Raw genomic sequence first — 18,347 nt, forward strand, 5'->3', positions numbered from 1 at the left:
ATTCAAGTTCAATAAATAAGAGAGATATGATAAGATAGTTGCTTGCAGGATCTTACTTTAGGACATACTTGGTGCTCAGTAGTGATCAAATTTTGACATGGCAATTTCTCCAGGTGCTAGGTTTTCCTCCACCCCAGTTTAGAAGTGGTGTGATTCCAGAATGATAAAAAAAAAAAAAAAAAAGAAAAACAGAAGCTACCTTCACCATGGTCAGAACCAGACATTATAATTAGTGCTTGCCTCTCTGACCCAGCCTCCAGGGGCACAATGATGCTCCATAGGAGGACCCATGCAAAAGGGAAAGTTACTGGCAGAACCGAAGCTTCCGCTTCTAGGCAAGAATAAGGATTGTTTCCTGCTCCTGTTCTTTCAAAGAAATGAAAACAGAGAAGAGCCTCAGTTCTGCATTCTTACTGCAACAGAATGTGAGATTTAAGAAAGGGAGAAAAGATTAAGAAAGGAAGAGAAAGACACTGGAGAAATGGAAGAGACAACTCAGAAAACTAGAGGAAGATAGGAGAGGGGGAGAGAGAGAGAGAGAGAGAGAGAGAAAGCGAGACAGAAAAAGGAAGAGAGAAGAGAGATAAACCCAGGTCAGATAACTCACTTGGCATTCCCTGTCCCTGCCTTCTTTCTTCGGAAGATGTTGAGGAAAGTGTTGGAGCGGCAGGGCAGCTTGCCATCGCCAACATGCATGCGGACAACATCAGAGGTGGTGAAGGCACTGCGGACATTCCTCTCAGGCTTGGCAATAATGATGTACATCTTGGGAGTGAACATGCACCCCAGAGCCACTGTTACACTGAGACTCACTGCAAAGCAAGTTGTGATGATCTTGTAGTTGCTCCCAAAGTAAATGGGCACAAAAGCTAGCCAGATGATACAGGTGGTGTACATGGTGAAGGCGATATATTTGGCCTCATTGAAGTTGGCGGGCACGTTGCGGGTCTTGAAGGCATAGTAGGTACAGCTCATGATGAGCAGTCCATTGTAGCCCAAAGGTGCCACCACACCCAGGTTGCTGGTATTGCAGATAAGGTAGACTTCCTTGATACTTGGGTAGGATAGAATGGGCATAGGGGGCTCCATGATGATCAGGGTTACCACCAGGGTAAGTTGCACACTAATCAGAATTGAGGCAATGATCACCTGAGCCCAGGCACTCATGAACCTGGGCTTCCGGGTGCAGATCTTCTTCTTGCTGCCAGCCAGGATGCGTGCAATGCGATTGGTTTTAGTCACTAAAGCAGAGTAGCACATCGCAGAGGAGAGGCCAACCAAGAGGCGCTGGAGGTAGCAGGAAGTGGTAGTAGGTTTGGCAATGAGAGTGAATGGGCACACATAACCAAGGAAGATGCCAGCTAGAATGATGTAGCAGAGCTCCCGACTGGAGGATTTGACCACTGGTGTGTCCCGGTACAGTACAAAGATTAGGGTGACAAACAAGGTAACAAGGATTCCCAGGCATGAGAAGGCGATGGCTATGATGGATTCGATGTTGCTCCACTCAAGATAGCGGACAGGAATGGGCTCACAGCCTGTGATGAGAAAAATCATTTTAGCATGAATCCAAGGTTTCTGCTAGGAATAACAACATGCATATTAATCACCAGAGACACAGTCATCTTTGCATCCTTCATGATTTATGGCATTTAATGCTTTTTAAAAAATGCTCACTATTACACAAATAAGGATGCATCATTGTCTTACCTGACAATTATATCCCCAAACTTAATCTCATTACAAGCCTAATGTGACATACTTGAACCTATAAAAATGATTTTTTCTTCCAACATCAGCATTATAAATAGATGCCATTCTGTGGATGGGACTCGGTTCTACATGTTCAGAAAAAGAAAACACCCAAATAAAACTTTATTTCCAGTGAAGGTTAAATGATGATTATGGGATAGAATAAATTATTAAGAAATAAACTAACAAAACTTTTCTTTTGATGCAGTCATTGTCTGTAAGCAAGTCCAGCTCATAGACAAGTCGTTTTTGGCCAGCAGAGTGCTTTCAATGTAAATTTCATCGACTTCTTTACAAGAATCTGCATTCTCCTGTTTACTGCATAACTCTATATTACACCTTAAATCTCACTCCTCTACTCATGAATCACGAATGATTTGTATCTGAAACCGGAGGGCCTTTGAGTTAGTAACCTCTAATGAACTTATCCAGGAAGAATGAAATCTCCCCTAACCCATCTCTGGAAAGGAAAGACCAGAATTTGTTTCTAAATGCCTGGCTTATCTTTTCTCTCTAGATGGAGAATAAAATGTATTTTGTATTTCGGGGTGAGAGAAAAATCTGTCAGGCTCTGGGACAACCCCTTCACAGAATTTTGTAATCACAAAATATTTGGTCTGGGCCAATATTTCCCAAATTGTGAGAATAAAATCATTTCCATAAATTTAGGAGAAGACTCATTGTTCTGTAGCCATGGCAACAAGGAACCACCAGAACCAGTGCTAAACCTGTCAGTCAATCAACAATTTGCCTCAGTGAACATGTGTTTGGATGCCAAGCAAGTACTGTCAGCCTTTACTTCTGATAATCACTCAGGCAGGATCAGAATCACTTCAATAAATGAGTGCCAACTAATCAACAGTCTCATATGAGTAATCGTATTGCTACAGGTGATGTCAGCCAGTTCTCAGAGTCTGCAAGGTTTTCAATCCCTAAACTCCACACTTTCTAAAAACTACATATAAAATGAATAGTCTTCTGCTCAGATAAAATGTATCTGCCTAGCATAACTATCCCTTACTATAGTAAGCAATTTGTTTTGCTTTTGTGTTTTTTTTTTTTTTTTTTTTTTGAGATGGGATCTCTGTCGCCCAGGCTGGAGTGCAATGGCACAATCTGAGCTCACTGCAAGCTCCGCCTCCTGGATTCATGCCATTCTTTTGCCTCCACCTCCCAAGTAGCTGGGACTACAGATGCCCGCCACCATGCCCGGCTAATTTTTTGTATTTTTAGTAGAAATGGGGTTTCACTGTGTTAGCCAGGATGGTCTCCATCTCCTGACCTCATGATCTGCCTGCCTTGGCCTCCCAATGTGCTAGGATTACAGGCGTGAGCCACCACACCCAGCCAACTTTTGTGCTTTTTTTAAAAAAAATTATGCATTTAGCTTCAGCATGTTTCATATTTCTAGAGGCTTCACCAAGATAATATTGAAGACCCCTTATTTGATAACATTCCAGGAGATGCTCTGATCAACAGGGTCACTCACTGGATCCCCTCATGCCCACATTCTGTCCTTCCCGCATACTACCATGTGAGTCAGTCTCAATGATTTTCTTGCTCAGGCTAATTTTACTGAGCTCTTGTTGCTGAATTTATGTGGTTATCCTAGGATTTGTGATCATATAGGTCTTTATATAGAAGGCCATTAAACTTAGGTCTTTGGGTAAGGTAATTTCACCGGTATCTTTATATATTAAGTCACATAACCTTTGGTTTTGAAATGCACCATTTGGTAATTAGACATAAGCTTTTTATTATGTCAACAAATATATCACTTTAGAGATACACAATTTGATAAATACTTTTTTCCATATCTGTTTATTCCCTTGCTGTTTCTTTGCTTTTGCTATTATTTAGATACATATACAAAGTCTTATTTTATGGGTCTTTTTTGTTTGTGAGTTTGTTTTGTTTTGAGTCATCTTTTTCTGTTGGCTATATAAGCGATAGTACCTAAACATTAGAGGAAAATGTAAGCCTAAGAAGTGTCCAATCCAAGCTGGCCCTGAGTGCTGTTTGGAGATCCTTTAAATTGATAACCAATTTGTCAAAAGTGGTAGATCACTCAGCCTTAGGTTTCTTAGAATACCTTTACAAGAATACTTCCTGTGTTGTCAACTTATGAAAGATGACTTTATTTTAGTGATTGTGTGTTGCCTTCCTACACTCTATTTGCTTTGGGAATCTAAGACACCATTAGCAAGCACACACTTTTGACAGAACTTAGTGGCCTCTCTTCCTTGTGTATCAGAAATTTGTCTCTGTCTAAATACAAACATTTTTCTGGAAGAACTTATTCTTCCCACATAAAGTCACACATTAATTCTATTTTTTTTCCCCAATACAGGTCAGACCGATGATACATAAATGAGAGATAGATAGATAGATAGATAGATAGATAGATAGATGATGGATAGATAGGAAAATAGATATTTAAAATAACAATGGCCTTATGGGAAGTTTTGCTATGATGAAGTTGATAAATTAAAATATTTAAAAGAAGCTCTAGACAAATTGGGAGATAAAATACCACAGTTAATTGTCAATTTCTTTAGCTGGCATCCTACAAACAAATTTTCCAATTCAAAGATGATTTTTGTCAAGGCTTTGGTAACCTTCTGAACGCTGCCTTCTTTTAATTTCATTCTTTTGCTATGTAACTTTACCTGACTCTCTAAATGAGCTACTCTGTCATCAGAGTTTTTACTGGAAAAGAGTATAACATTTTAAACTTTCTAGAACAGAAGTCAGATCTATAGAAGTTGAATTAAAAAACTGGTATAAAGCCAAATTAAGATCTATAGTTAATAATTTTCCTAAACTTCATGAATACAGAACATAATGCTTGCTATAGAATTTGGAAATTTTATTAGATATTTATTGTCCATACTGCAAGTATGTACCAATTAATTCAATTAGTTGTTAGCCTTTGATGGAGAAAAATGTTTAAATGCAAGAGTAGAAAAGAGAAGATTAAAATAGCCCATCGGTGTAACATTTAAAAAAGAAAAATAGAAAAGGCATTGCATAAGGCACTTTCAGAAGCTTTTCTTTCAATAAATACTCAAAGTTGTAAACTAAATAAAGATGAAAAATAAACTTTAGGAAACTTTCAAATAGTTCTAAAATAGACTCAACAACTAACATAAAAAGGATCATATTCTCTCCCTCTGTAAGGAGGCTTAGATCTCCTGAATTAGTTGAATCAAATGAGGAAAAAACAGTTAAAATGTAAAATTGCCAATCTAGAAAATATCTAATATGTGGCTTGACATTTCCAGATAGAGTTAAAAAGTAAATAACCCAAATCAACATAATTATGGATCTTTCAGTAAACAAACTAAAAGATCTCTGTTCTCTGTGGCTTGGGAGCCTATGGAAGAAAATCTGTAGATATCTCAAGCAGAAGTTTCATTTGAAGAATATTTGTGAAAACTCAGTACATCTCATGAAAAATGAGCAACTTATTCTGGAAGGACAAGTTGGCCAATTAAACAGCAATGGAAAGACATTTTCAAGATAGGTAGAAGATATGTCCTGCTCATGCTTCATTTGTAATTAAATTAATTTGGAAAAAAATGTATGGGACATTGATAAAATTGCAAAAGAAACCTTTGAGCATCTCCAGATGGATTGTATATGGTTGTCCCTCTCTGTGAGTTATTACTAGGTACTAGTTCAAATAGTGTGCTTATTTTATGACTCTGTTTAAGCATTCCCCAGTTGAAAATCCACAATCCTCACAATGGCTAAAATACAGTTAGATTTTTATTTCTTAGCTGAAACATTCTAATGTATAAATCCAGTGATATGATGACATTTTCACTAGAATATTTATTCATGACCTCATCATTCCCAACCCTCTAGAAAAATGAAAGGGAACCTTGATACACTGATGTTCACACCCATTAGTGACTTTAAACTGAAGTTCTGCAAAAGCCTCCAGAAGCAGAAAGAGCATGGAAGTTAACTGCCGACCCAAGGACCTTAAGGCATGCTAATAACCGTATGATGATCTTCTGTGCAAGATCACCATTATAAAATTCTTATATATATCATTCTCTCCTTTGTATATTCTTGCTTATTCAAACTTCTTTCCTTACTGATTTAAAGATATACAAATCTGAGTTCATCTTTACTATTTCTCTTACTACTAAGAGGAATTTATCTGAACCTAGATATTACTAGTGACAATCATCATACTAACTCAATAGTTTAGTTATATCAAGCTATCTTTAGTGGACATCATTTGAGAAATTATATAAAGGTCTTTGCCCATGCCTATGTCCTGAATGGTACTGCTTACGTTTTCTTCTAGGGTTTTTATGGATTTAAGTCTTACATTTAAATCTTTAATTCATCTTGAGTTAATGTTTCTATAAGGTGTAAGGAAGAGGTCCAGTTTCACTTTTCTGCATATGGCTAGCCAGTTTTCCCAGCACCATTTATTAAATAGGGAATCCTTTCCCCATTGCTGGTTTTTGTCAGGTTTGTCAAAGATCAGATGGTTGTAGGTGTATGTGTTATTTCTGAGGCCTCTGTTCTGTTCCATTGGTCAATATCTGTTTTGGTACCAGTATCAAGTTGTTTTGGTTACTGTAGCCTTATTGTATAGTTTGAGGTCAGGGAGTGTGATGCCTCCAGCTTTGTTCCTTTTGCTTGGGATTGTCTTGTCTATACAGGCTCTTTTTTGGTTCCACATGAAATTTAAAGTAGTTTTTTCTAATTCTGTGAAGAAAGTCAATGGTAGTTTGATGGGAATAGCATTGAATCTATACATTTTGGACAGTATGGCCATTTTCATGATATTGATGCTTCCCATTCATGAGCATGGAATGGTTTTCCATTTATTTGTGCCCTCTCTTATTTCCTTGAGCAGTGATTTTATGACTAAAACACCAAAAGCAATTGCAACAAAAGCCAGAATTGACAAATGGGATCTAATTAAACTAATGAGTTTCTGCACAACAAAAGAAGCTATCACCAGAGTGAACAGGCAACCCACAGGATGGGAGAAAATTTTTGCAATCTATCCATCTGACAAAGGGCTAATATCCAGAATCTACAAGGAACTTGAAAAAATTTAGAAGAAAAAAACAAACAATTATATCAAAAAGTGGGCAAAGGATATGAACAGACACTTCTCAAAAGAAGACATTTATGCGGCCAATGAACATATGAAAAAAACTCATCATCACTGGTCATTAGATAAATGCAAATCAAAAGCACAATGAGATACAATCTCATGCCAGTTAGAATAGTGATCATTAAAAAGTCAGGAAACAGCAGATGCTGGAGAGGATGTGGAGAAATAGGAACGCTTTTACACTGTTGGTGGGAGTGTAAATTAGTTCAACCATTGTGGAAGACAGTGTGGCAATTCCTCAAAGATCTAGAATCAGAAATACCATTCAACCCAGCAGTCCCCAGCAATTCCATTACTGGATATATACCCAAAGGATTACCAATCGTTCTACTATAAAGACACATGCACACGTATGTATCACAGCTCTATTCACAATATCAAAGACTCGAACAAACTCAAATGCCCATCAATGATAGACTAGATAAAGAAAATGTGGCACATATACACCATGGAATGCTATGTAGCCATAAAAAAGAATGAGTTTATGTCCTTTGCAGGGACATGGATGAAGCGGGAAAACCATCATTCTCAGCAAACTAACACAGGAACAGAAAACCAAGCATCACATGTTCTCACTCATGGGAGTTGAACAATGAGAACACATGGGCATAGTGAGGGGAACATCACATGCCAGGGCCTGTTGGGGCATGTGGGGCAAAGGGAGGGATAGCATTAGGAGAAATACCTAACATAGATGATGGGTTGATGGGTGCAGCAAACCACCAAGGCACGGGTATACCTATGTAACAAACCTGCACATTCTGCACATGTATCCCAGAACGTAAAGTATAATAATAAAAAATAAATAATATAAAGGTATGTTATGCTAACTTTTCCAATAACAACACTCTGCATATGCAAAGATTGCATGAGTTTAGTTATTTGAAAAGATTCAGAAGACTTGCAGAAGACACTCATGTAACAATTTCATTTAAAGTCAAAAGGTATAATATAGTGTGAGAAAGACAGTGCACATCAACACCAAGGGACCGACAGATAACCAGGTGCGAGCTCTCTAGGTGCCTATTCACACATGGATAGACTTTATCTGTGGATTGGACTACCAGGGTCTCTATCACAAACAGTGGCTTTGGGTTAGCTAGGGCAGAAGTTTCAGTGGAGTCTTTTTATCACCCCCAAGTCATGTAGCCAAGTCAGTAATTGGTGGTTTCAAGAGAAATCCATCAGTGAGCAAACTGGATTTGGTTGCCACCAAACACATTTTAAACTTTAAACTGCATATCGTAAATCCAAGTTCCCATAAAGAGACCAATAGTCAAAGATAGATACTAAAGCCTCTCCAAGGATAATCATAAAGTTGTCCAAATCTAGCTATAAAATAACTCTGTCCTATACAGTACATCAAATACAAATGAAGAACAATGTTGTTATGCTAGAGGGGATATAAGTCATCTCGTGTTGTAACAGTAGCAGTTTTTCAGGACCCCAGAAACACACTTGCAACTCTACTACAGTTGCTTTATTTCTTGGGAAGATCCTAGAGTCTTTTTCATATATGGAAACCAGGCTCTTCAATGCCAATCTGGAACCATCCAAAACAGAATCCCTTGAAGACTGGGACTAATAATTTATATTTTGAGTAAGTTTCTTAAAAGTTTTAGATTCCTTTTCCTTTTCTTTCTTTTCTTTATTTTTTATTTAGGATAAATTTAAATTTATCCTAAATTGGAGAAACATTAGCTTTGCCATTTTGAGGGAAATAGCTATAATGTCAGTTTTGTCCAGTTATATAATGTCATGTTATGTGGTTTTTTTCGAGGTCCTGTTTTGAAGTTTTTAAAAAACAGTTATCCAACCTCTAGGTGTGTTTGGCTATCCCAAGACTAGAAAGAGGGGAGACTGCCTTCAACCAGTGGTGAGTAGTGTTCACCTGACCCCAGAACTCAAAAGGGGGACTTTGTGAGAGTTGTGCATAGCATATCTGAACCCTGAGAACCTCAGGTCCTGGCAAGTATTTATGGTTAGGGTTATTACAGAGAACTCAGAGCTATCAGACAAGTCAGTTCCTTCAAGCTAACTACAAATTACTGAGCAAAACCAAAGAAAGGTGGCAACAACTCTGATCTGAGGACTGGTAGCTACTTCTATTTTTTGAATCAAATGTTGTGCTTATAAGATCCAGATGTATTGGAGGAGGATGAAATTTGCTATCAGACTTTTTTCCAATTAGGTCAAGTCAAATTTAACATGAATTAAGGAATAAAATTCTATGCAATATGTCTTGGGGGTAATTCATAACATTTGCAATACTACATCATGATCATATAAAGCTTCATCAAAATGCTTCCCTGATTGTTTTAATATTAGTATAAATAGTAATTCTATTATAGTTCAATGAAATTCTACCAGGTGAAATTCTGTTTGTAATTCAGTGCTCAGTTCAAATGTCTCTTCTTCTGCAAAGGCTTTTTTTCTTCCCATGGGAAAAATAGCTGCTCCATATTTATCTGACATTTTACACATAACTCTATTGTAGGACTTATAGTTGGCTGTTTACATGGCTAGTTTCATATGAAGCTCCTCCCTTAGGATATAGACATTGCTTCATTCACCTGTATATTCCCAGTTTTTAAAAAGTACTTGGCAAAAAACAGATGGTAGTGTTTATTACAGAATGAAATAAATTAGTAGATTCTAGTGTAAGAGGTTACAACAACTGTTGGGATGGAGAAAAAGTTGTTAAAATTAGTTAATGTTTATAAAGCATTTTCTGTTTGTGTTTTTTTTTTTTTAAATGAGAAAATGTGGCGTAGTCTGCCTTTCTGAGGAATATTCTTATTTTATTTTTACAAATAAATGAGTAGCATTGGATTACATATAATTGGTCCACAAATTGTTAAACTACTGTCAAGCTATATATCATGGCAGAAAAGATCCCTGTTTTTGTATTACAAGAAATAAAGTGTGAGATTTAAGTGCTGAATTAAAATGTGCAATTTCACAAGAATAAAATATCAGAAACTTTTTAACAGTTTCAAAAAGCACTTTCTCTAAGAAATATACTACTTTCTTCATAGCCAAAAAAAAAAAAAATGCATTTCAATGGAAATAAAAATCACAGTAAACCTGTTTTTATTCATTAATATTATAATGTATGGAGTATATATTAAAAGTGACTACCTTTTAAAGTGATTTAAAGTATCTTTTATTCAACTATTAAAAATAAAATGTATATTTTACTTCAGTAGAATACACTATTTTTCAAAGGAGAATGATTTCTCATTTTAACTAAAATTTAGTAAAATAATTACCTATAAATCAAACACCTACTTAAAGGCAATGCGTTTACTTTTCTGAGTAATTCTACTGATTTTTAGTATTCTGTTCCCGTGAGTTTTCTCATTTCACAACTACCGCTACCATGGACATGGCACCAAGCAAGTGGTAAATGGGATTTCATTTTCCATTCATGTATGAGACCAAAAGAAACACAGAATCAATATGGATCATTAAAACATAAGTATACATTAGAATGAGGAATCTATATTGTGAAAGACCCTAAAGATAAGATTTGCAACATCATCTGAATATATGACCGAATCATAGCTGCATGACTATTGTTATATAGCTAAGGGCACAGTCTGAGGAGTTGCTGGCTCAACTCATTAGAATGTTAAAGTGACTTTTATGCATACAATAGATCATGGCATATTAAATTGTTAGAAATGTAATTGTATTAATATTCATCTATTTTTAATCAAGGAGAATTTTAAAAATATTTTACCAAGTTAAAGATCCCTAATCAACAGAAATGATCATTCGGCAGTGGACAGAAAATATACAATAATCCCACAATAGAGCATCTCCAGGGAATAAAAGTCATGACCTTGAGTTCCAGTATTACATCATATCAGGTTTTTTAAAAAAGTTTTTTTATCTTAATATTTTAACATAGGATAGAAAAATTTTTAATGTGTGAGATAAGCCCTAATGAAAGTGAAATACAGCAGTAGGAGAAGTTTGAGAAAGCCCAAAAAATGTAGACAAAAGAAAAATGTTTGTACCTGAAAGCCAAGACTTCTGACTCCTGAGATTAACCTGATAAAGAGGTCACTTTTGTCTTTGAGCTTCTTCCCAGTCAGCTGTGATCTCAGTCAAACAGGAGAGTGGGATGACTGTCAGTCAATCCCAGCTCTCAAACACAATGGCCATCTAAGCGGACCTACTTATACAAGAAAAAGAGGCCTGGCAGGAGGCACATTGTATGAAGGAGGATAAAAATTGGAAGAGAAATAGTCTAAGTGGAGGGAAGGCATGAGTCCAAAATGAGGTTGGAAAAGCTTTTCCAAGCCAAGCCATTGCATGCAGCCATGGCAGAGTGAGAGCATTCATTAGGTCCAGTGACAAACAATCCTGAATTCTCATGGTGGTTTTTCTATTAACCAACTGCATTGACCTCGATGACCTTGGGTGAGTCCCTTCTTCCTAATTACCTCAATTTAACAAATGTGTATTAAGTAGCTATTATGTTCAAGGCATCAGGCTATGCGCCAGAGAGTGGTGTTTCTTTATGGGTGGGACAGGGAGTAATTGCATCAGGATCTTCTGAGTTCCACTCCAGAATGAGCAAAGAGGAGTCTCTGGAGGTGGGTAATTCCTGGGTAATTTTTAGGCATGAAATTTATCCGGCAAATAAAAAGATGAGTGAGATGAAGTTCATACCTTCAAAAATGTTCTGATCTACTTTTCTTCCCTTTAAAAAGGACCTTTGTACTAGCTGACTTATAAAAGCTTTCTGCTGCTCAGTTTAATTTTTTCCTAACAAAATTAACATTTTACAAGATATTGTCACTTAGTAAGTATAATTTTAGTTACGTGACCTAGTTCTACTTACCTAGTCATTTTTGACGTACTTTGAATAAACTGCATGTTTTCTTAGTTGCATATTCTTACTTTGAAACAAGTAAAAAAGTGTCCAACCATCAAGAATATTACATTTTCGGATGACTTTCAACAGCACCCAGAAAGGCATGGAGTCAGGGGTTAGTGGACTAGGTTCTGCTTCTCACTATTTTCCTGACTTTGGCCATACGACTTCACCTCTCTAGGCCTCAGCTCCCTCTTTCTAAGATGACAAGATAAGGGGCTAGATTATTCAGATGATAAAGTGTCTATATACTCAGATAAAGAAAAGCCTCTATGGCTCCTAAAATTTATGCAAAGTTTTATGAATCATTTCTCCTCTGTAAGCTCATAACAAGGTCTGTGAAAAACAAAACTCATTTATATGAACATCACTCTTAGGAAACTTACAAACTCATATAATCAATCCCTCTGCATTTCATTGGTTTTACTAGTGAATCATCTGTTGCATTCATTTATTCCTTTCCATTCCTACTCTAGCTGTCCTAATCCACTCCTTTTCAAATAACTCACTTGCATCAATACAACAACTTTCTATATCACCACAAGAAGCATACCAGAAATACAGATATCATGATGTCATTCACCACTTTAAAATTCTTTAGTGGTTCTCCTGTGCTTAAAGCCAAAGTCCAAACATGTAGAGGAAAGTCACACAGAAGCACTCTGCCATCCCACCAGTGTCCTTGTCGATTCTCATTTCTGCCCACTACTCTACTGGGCCGTTGTGCCTACCTAACAACCCCACATACTTGTCCTACGGTTTTCTGCAAAGGTGTCATCAACTTTCATGTTTCCTGTGTTCTACTTTAGGCCTGAAATTCCTTTCATCTTCTTGCCTGCCTAACAAACTTTACGCACCCTTTATAGATATCTCTATTATTTCAATAATTATATTATGTTCTATTATATTTTTCCATGTTTGTTCCCTGATAGATTTTACACAAAATAAAAGCTGGGATATTTACCTTTCTACTTTTAGGGCCTACAGTAGTGCCTCATCCACGGTAGATGTTCAAGAAATGATTGCAAATATAAATTTGTATGAGGTTTATGCCTATTCCTTGACATGAGGACTAAAAAGTGTGCATTGTAAATTAACATTGAGAAGACATGAGCTAATCGTTCTCATTTGAGCGACGGACACATTGGAAAGGCAAATAGTCAGGGACAAGGTTTCCAAGTGAGGCAGTTCCTACCTGTTAGATCTGCATTGGGCCACCATCCCAAGTCACAAGCTTTGCAGGTGAACTCATCTTGCACATATTCGTTCTCTTTGCAGGCCGTGCAAATCCAACAGCAACTCACTTCTCCCTTCCGTATAACCTATAACATAGATATTTCATGAATTTTAAAGATAGTTTTCCCAGAAAAGTTTCTATTTCAGATGAGGGCTTGTTTTCAGACTACGAATAAAGAAAAAAAGACTAACTATGAAATAATCTTATATACTGAGGAATCTTAAGAATGTGTATACTTGAGTGTTTTAGAGTTCAGATGGAAATGTCAATTCACTCCATGCTGGGTTTGGAGACTTTTCAATAATAATTTATTCTATAGAGTTATTTGACTACATTTTTTTGCAGAGTTAAAAATGAAACAGTTTAATTTAATCCTTGTTTATATTAATATTTATTACTCTCAAAAAAAGTAAAAAGTATACATTTTTCCTCTCTGAGAAAGTAGTTTTACCAAAAAATATCTATAATAAAATCTTATTAATTCATAAAAGTTAAGTAATTATACAATTTTGTTGTAATTATGGAAAACTGAAGAATTAGACAATTTCACTCAAGAGCAACTATATATACATAAAAACAGAATGATACCTAAGAATACAGAATCAAGTATTGCCCTGCCTGACTTTCTCTAGTGAATTCAAAAGATCATAACAAGTATTGGTAGCAAAATTACTAGTTCAAAATTACTGGAGAGCTGCTTAATATCTGAGCAGTTTAAACTTTCTTCATTTTCAATTTGTTTGGTGAACACTTTCACACTCTGTAGTACAAAAATAAACATAAAAACACATTGCATTTAAAATGAGTGTTTTGTAGACAACACACAATTTGGTCTTGCATTTATCTCTAGTCTGGCAACTTCTGCCTTTTATTGTTTCGTACATTTACAATTTCTATAATAATCAGTAAAATAAATCAATCATCTCTTATTTTTCTTTTATCTGTCCTATCTGTTCTTTTTTTCTGCCTTCTTTTTAGCATTCTATTTTATCTCCATAGTGGCTTATTAGTTAGGCCTCTTTGCTATGTTTCAATGGTTGCTCTAAAGTTGACAATATGGACTACTAATTTATCATAGTTTACATTCAGATAAGATTATACTACTTTATTTATAATGTAAGAACCCGACAGTAATATTCTTCCATTTTCCCCTCCCATCCTTTAGGTTATAGTTTTATACATTTTACTTCCACATATTTATTTAATGGACCCTCACCAAATGAATTATTATTTTTGCTTTAAACAGTCATCTCTGAAATATGTTTTTTAAAATAAGAAAGACATTATATCTTATATTTACCCATATATTTACATTTCTAGTTCTTTTAATTACTTTTTATAGGTCCATATTTTGGTCATATTTTCTTCTTCCTGAAGACCTTTCTTCAACATTTACAGCAGTGCCAGCCTGAGAATATGACCTCCCTCATCTTTTATTTGTTTGAAAAAGTATTAATTTTGCCTTAGTATTTCAAAAATAACATTTTCACTTGGTATGGAAGTCTAAGTTGAGTGTGTGTGTGTGTGTGTGTGTGTGTGTGTATATATATATATATATATAATTTCAGCATGTTATGTCATTCCATTGTCTTAGAGAATAGAATTCTAGATTAAAGATTATTATTATTATTATTATTTCTGCTTTCAGTGCTTTAAAGATGTTACTTCTTTCTTGTCTCACCTATAGTTTCTGATAAGAAGCCTGCCATAATTGTTATTTCATTTCTCTGAATGTATCAGCCCTTTCTTATTTTGGATAATATTAATTTTTTTATCACTGGTTTTTAGCAACTTAATTGTAATGACTTCTTTGTGTTTATCCTGCTTAGAATTTGCTGAGCTTTATGGATTTGGGTTTACATTTTCATTACTTTTAAAATTTTACAGCCATGATTTCTTCAGGTTTTCTTCTGATTTGCTTCACTCTCCCATCCTTTTGGAGCTTCAGTTGCACTTATAGTCTACCCCCCAGGTATTACTCTGAGAGTAACTGAGAGTCTGCTCATTTCTTTCAGTATTTAATTTTTTCTCTTTGTGCCTCATTTGCCTGTTTCCTAATGCTATATTTTTCAGTTCATTGACCTGTAGTTCTACAACAACAAATGTGCTGTTAATCCAATCCATTAAAATGTTTTTTTCTTAGATATGTTATTTTTCATCTTTATAATTTCTATTCTGTTATTTTTTATATTTTCATTTTTCTTCCTTTTATATTTATATCTTCTTTTAAATCTTTTAGCACGTATTTATCCTTGTGTTTTAATGCCCTTGACTGCTAATTTCAACATCAATGTAATTTCTGGAACTGTTTCTATTGCTTGGTTTTCTTCCTGGTAATGTGACACATTTTGCTGCTTGGTCAAATCTGTAAATTTTTGGCCAGATGCAAGACATTGTGTGTATTAAGGTGTAGAGTGCGGATTTATTTTTCTTCCTTTTTTAAAAGAGTGTTGGACTTTGTTTGAGCAAACAGTTAAGCAACTTACAGCTCAGTTTGTTCCCTTTGAGCTTTGATTTTAAACTATTAGAGCAAGTCTAGAATAGTCACTGCTCAAGGAATAGTTTCGCCTCATTATTAAGATGTGACCTTCCAAGAGCTTTTACTTAATTCCTTACGTATTCAGCAAGATATCTCTACTCTGGCTGGTGAAAATTGGAAAATTCCTGGCTCTATGTCAGTTTGGGAATCCATCTCCCTAGTAAGGGTTCCTTATCTGGACTCAAAATTCCAACCGACTGACATGTAGACTGGTATTCAATCAAATACTCAAGGGAATGCCTATGCTAATTTCTGTGACTTCTTTTTTGCACAGATCCATCATCTTCCATACTTTGCACTACAAATTCTAGCTATTTTGGTCCTCCCAAACTCTGATTCTGTCTTCTTAAATTAGCAATATGGCCAAGCTCCATTTGTTTTCTCTCTCAAATGAACAACAATCAGGAAATTGTTTCTGTCTTTCTGTCTCCAGGCAGAAAGCATGAGTGATTTTAGGATTCACCTTATTCGTTTCCCCTCACTTCCATGAACTCAAGGTCATGTACTGTTTTCCAACGTCTGAACACAGTTGTTTTGTATATTTCATCAAGATTTCTAGTTGCTTATGGCAGAAGGCTAAGTCTGGACTCTGTTAATCCCTCATCTCTGGGAACAGAAGTTCCTCTCTAACACAATAAAAGTGATCAAATATTCCCATATGTAAAATCAGAAACTAAACTCTAATTACTGCCATACTTTAAAATGATAGAAACCATAGCCTTCATAAAAATAAAATTATCTTCCCGCACATCAGGTTGACATTTATACCACTGTTTTAGAATTACACAAAAAGATTAAATGACAGAATATTTTCAGCAAGTATATAAGGTTTTCTATTTCTACTTGTACTTTCAAATAACTTTTGAAAGTAGAGCCAAATTAAGTCTTTTTGAAAAAACTCACACCTATCCTCAAAATAGGCATGAGAAATTTAAATTATAAAAGATATCTTTTCTAAATGATATAAGAAAAATTGAATTAATAAATAAATGCTACTGTCTTACTTTAATTAGGATAAACAGTACAGTAAGAACCATCACAAATTACTGTATTTCACTTCAACCAGCTGTATCTTTCTCTCCATGTAAAATTAGTACTGCTAATTAGAGAAATTCAAAAGACAATAATGCTAAACAAATTTACTCATGCAGGATGACTCGTGAAAGTAGATTCTGCAAATAACTAGTACATGGAAGCTCTTTGATATTAGCTTTTGACTGACTGAAGACATTAATGAATAAGTTATTAGCTTATACCTTTAATACAGAATGAAAAATAGAGATGTTTAAATGGAGTTACTTTTTTAATCCTCCTTCTTTATGCACCAAGTGCATCAAGCATATGTACTTTCACCATATAATATCTGTAGGATGAAATGTATCCTTTCTATCTTCATAGTCACCCCTCTAGACTCAGACTCTATTACTTTACAATGAAATTATGCTCCCTGCCCATAGTATGGTCCATTGTATATATCTAGGGACTTATATACCATGCCTCTAATTTCTTCTCACTCCAGAGTAAGATGCACATAGCTACCAAGATCACCCAAATAGCCTGTAGCTCCTCAGAGAAAAGGACTATGCCATCCTTTTAGTGATCAAGGCACAGAAATACATCAAAAATACATAGCCAATGAATGAGTAGTGAATGGAATATTTTTCCAAAATATAATTAGATCACTCAAAGAACTTCGGTGCTTCCTATTTTAACACCTTTGAAATACAAGTTCTTCAGTCAGGCATTCACTTGGCCCCTAGTTTTGGTTTCTGTACCTGATTTTGTTTGTTATTAATTTCTTACATTTGTATGTGAAAAAAGGAAGGGCTGTCTCTGTGCTTAAATGCATATTACCTTCTATTTAGAATGTCATCTTTTCTACATAAGACCCTCCATGTCACTGCTTTCAAGATGAGACACAAAAGTCACATGCTTCAGTGAGTATTTTAGAGCAGTGAGTCTTTCAAAACATTATTTTATTTGAAACTCTTAATCAACAAAAATATGGTTGATATTTTATTACCACAGGTTAGCTTTTGTCCTCTAATTGTTTTACAAATATGTGGTAGATAAGTTTCATTCAGACAAGTTGTTTTTAAAAAAAAAATTTCTTAAGTTATTGTATCTTATATATGTTCTAGTTTCCCCAAAGTGACAAATTTAAAATTATTTTTATATTTGTTATTGTAACTGATATTTCTTTTGTATGATGTATACATTCAATAAGTGAGTAAGTGTTTAATTTTTGTCACACTAAAATGCTTTTTATGTCAACTCTGAGTCATAGTAAAAGTTTTGACATTTCACTGAAACCTCCCTCGAAGGACTAAGGCTTTCTAAGACCTACCTGCTTTGATTCTTTTTACATCCTGTGTACATGGTTCTATGCTTGTCAGTGAGATTAGGTGATCTGCTGCTACACACAATGTTATGATTCACTTTATATACACTGTAAGTGTCTTAAAACATTTATAGCATAGGAAATTAAATGTCCACTTTGTGACTGCACTTCTGAGGCAACATGAAAAGGATTTGTTTAAATTAAAATTTTATTTACAGAATGGATGAAAGAAAGTCAACAGCATCAAGAGAACATAATGGTGGAAAAGTAACTGAAAAAAGGTAAAAGACAAAATTTTCTTTGTAAGAGAAATATCTGAAAGACTAAAAAGAATGAAGGAACAGTTGAGAAATGTCTGTTCATATCCTTTGCCCACTTTTTGATGGGGTTGTTTGTTTTTTTCTTGTAAATTTGTTTGAGTTCTTTGTAGGTTCTGGATAT

At 35.2% G+C, this 18,347-nt stretch overlaps 1 protein-coding gene across 1 annotated transcript in view; it reads right to left on the minus strand.

The window, feature by feature from the left end:
- GRM1 (glutamate receptor, metabotropic 1) overlaps positions 1–18,347 on the minus strand; it is a 285,034-nt gene that overhangs the window by 37,223 nt on the left and 229,464 nt on the right. The window contains exons 5-6 of the mRNA XM_011974448.1: positions 12,985–13,111; positions 608–1,538 (exon numbers count right to left, since the gene is read on the minus strand). Of these exons, the coding sequence (XP_011829838.1) occupies positions 608–1,538; positions 12,985–13,111 (1,058 nt within the window). The remainder of the gene's footprint in view (positions 1–607; positions 1,539–12,984; positions 13,112–18,347) is intronic.

Source organism: Mandrillus leucophaeus, unplaced genomic scaffold, assembly GCF_000951045.1.
Source record: "Mandrillus leucophaeus isolate KB7577 unplaced genomic scaffold, Mleu.le_1.0 Scaffold1451, whole genome shotgun sequence".
NCBI lineage: Eukaryota > Metazoa > Chordata > Mammalia > Primates > Cercopithecidae > Mandrillus > Mandrillus leucophaeus.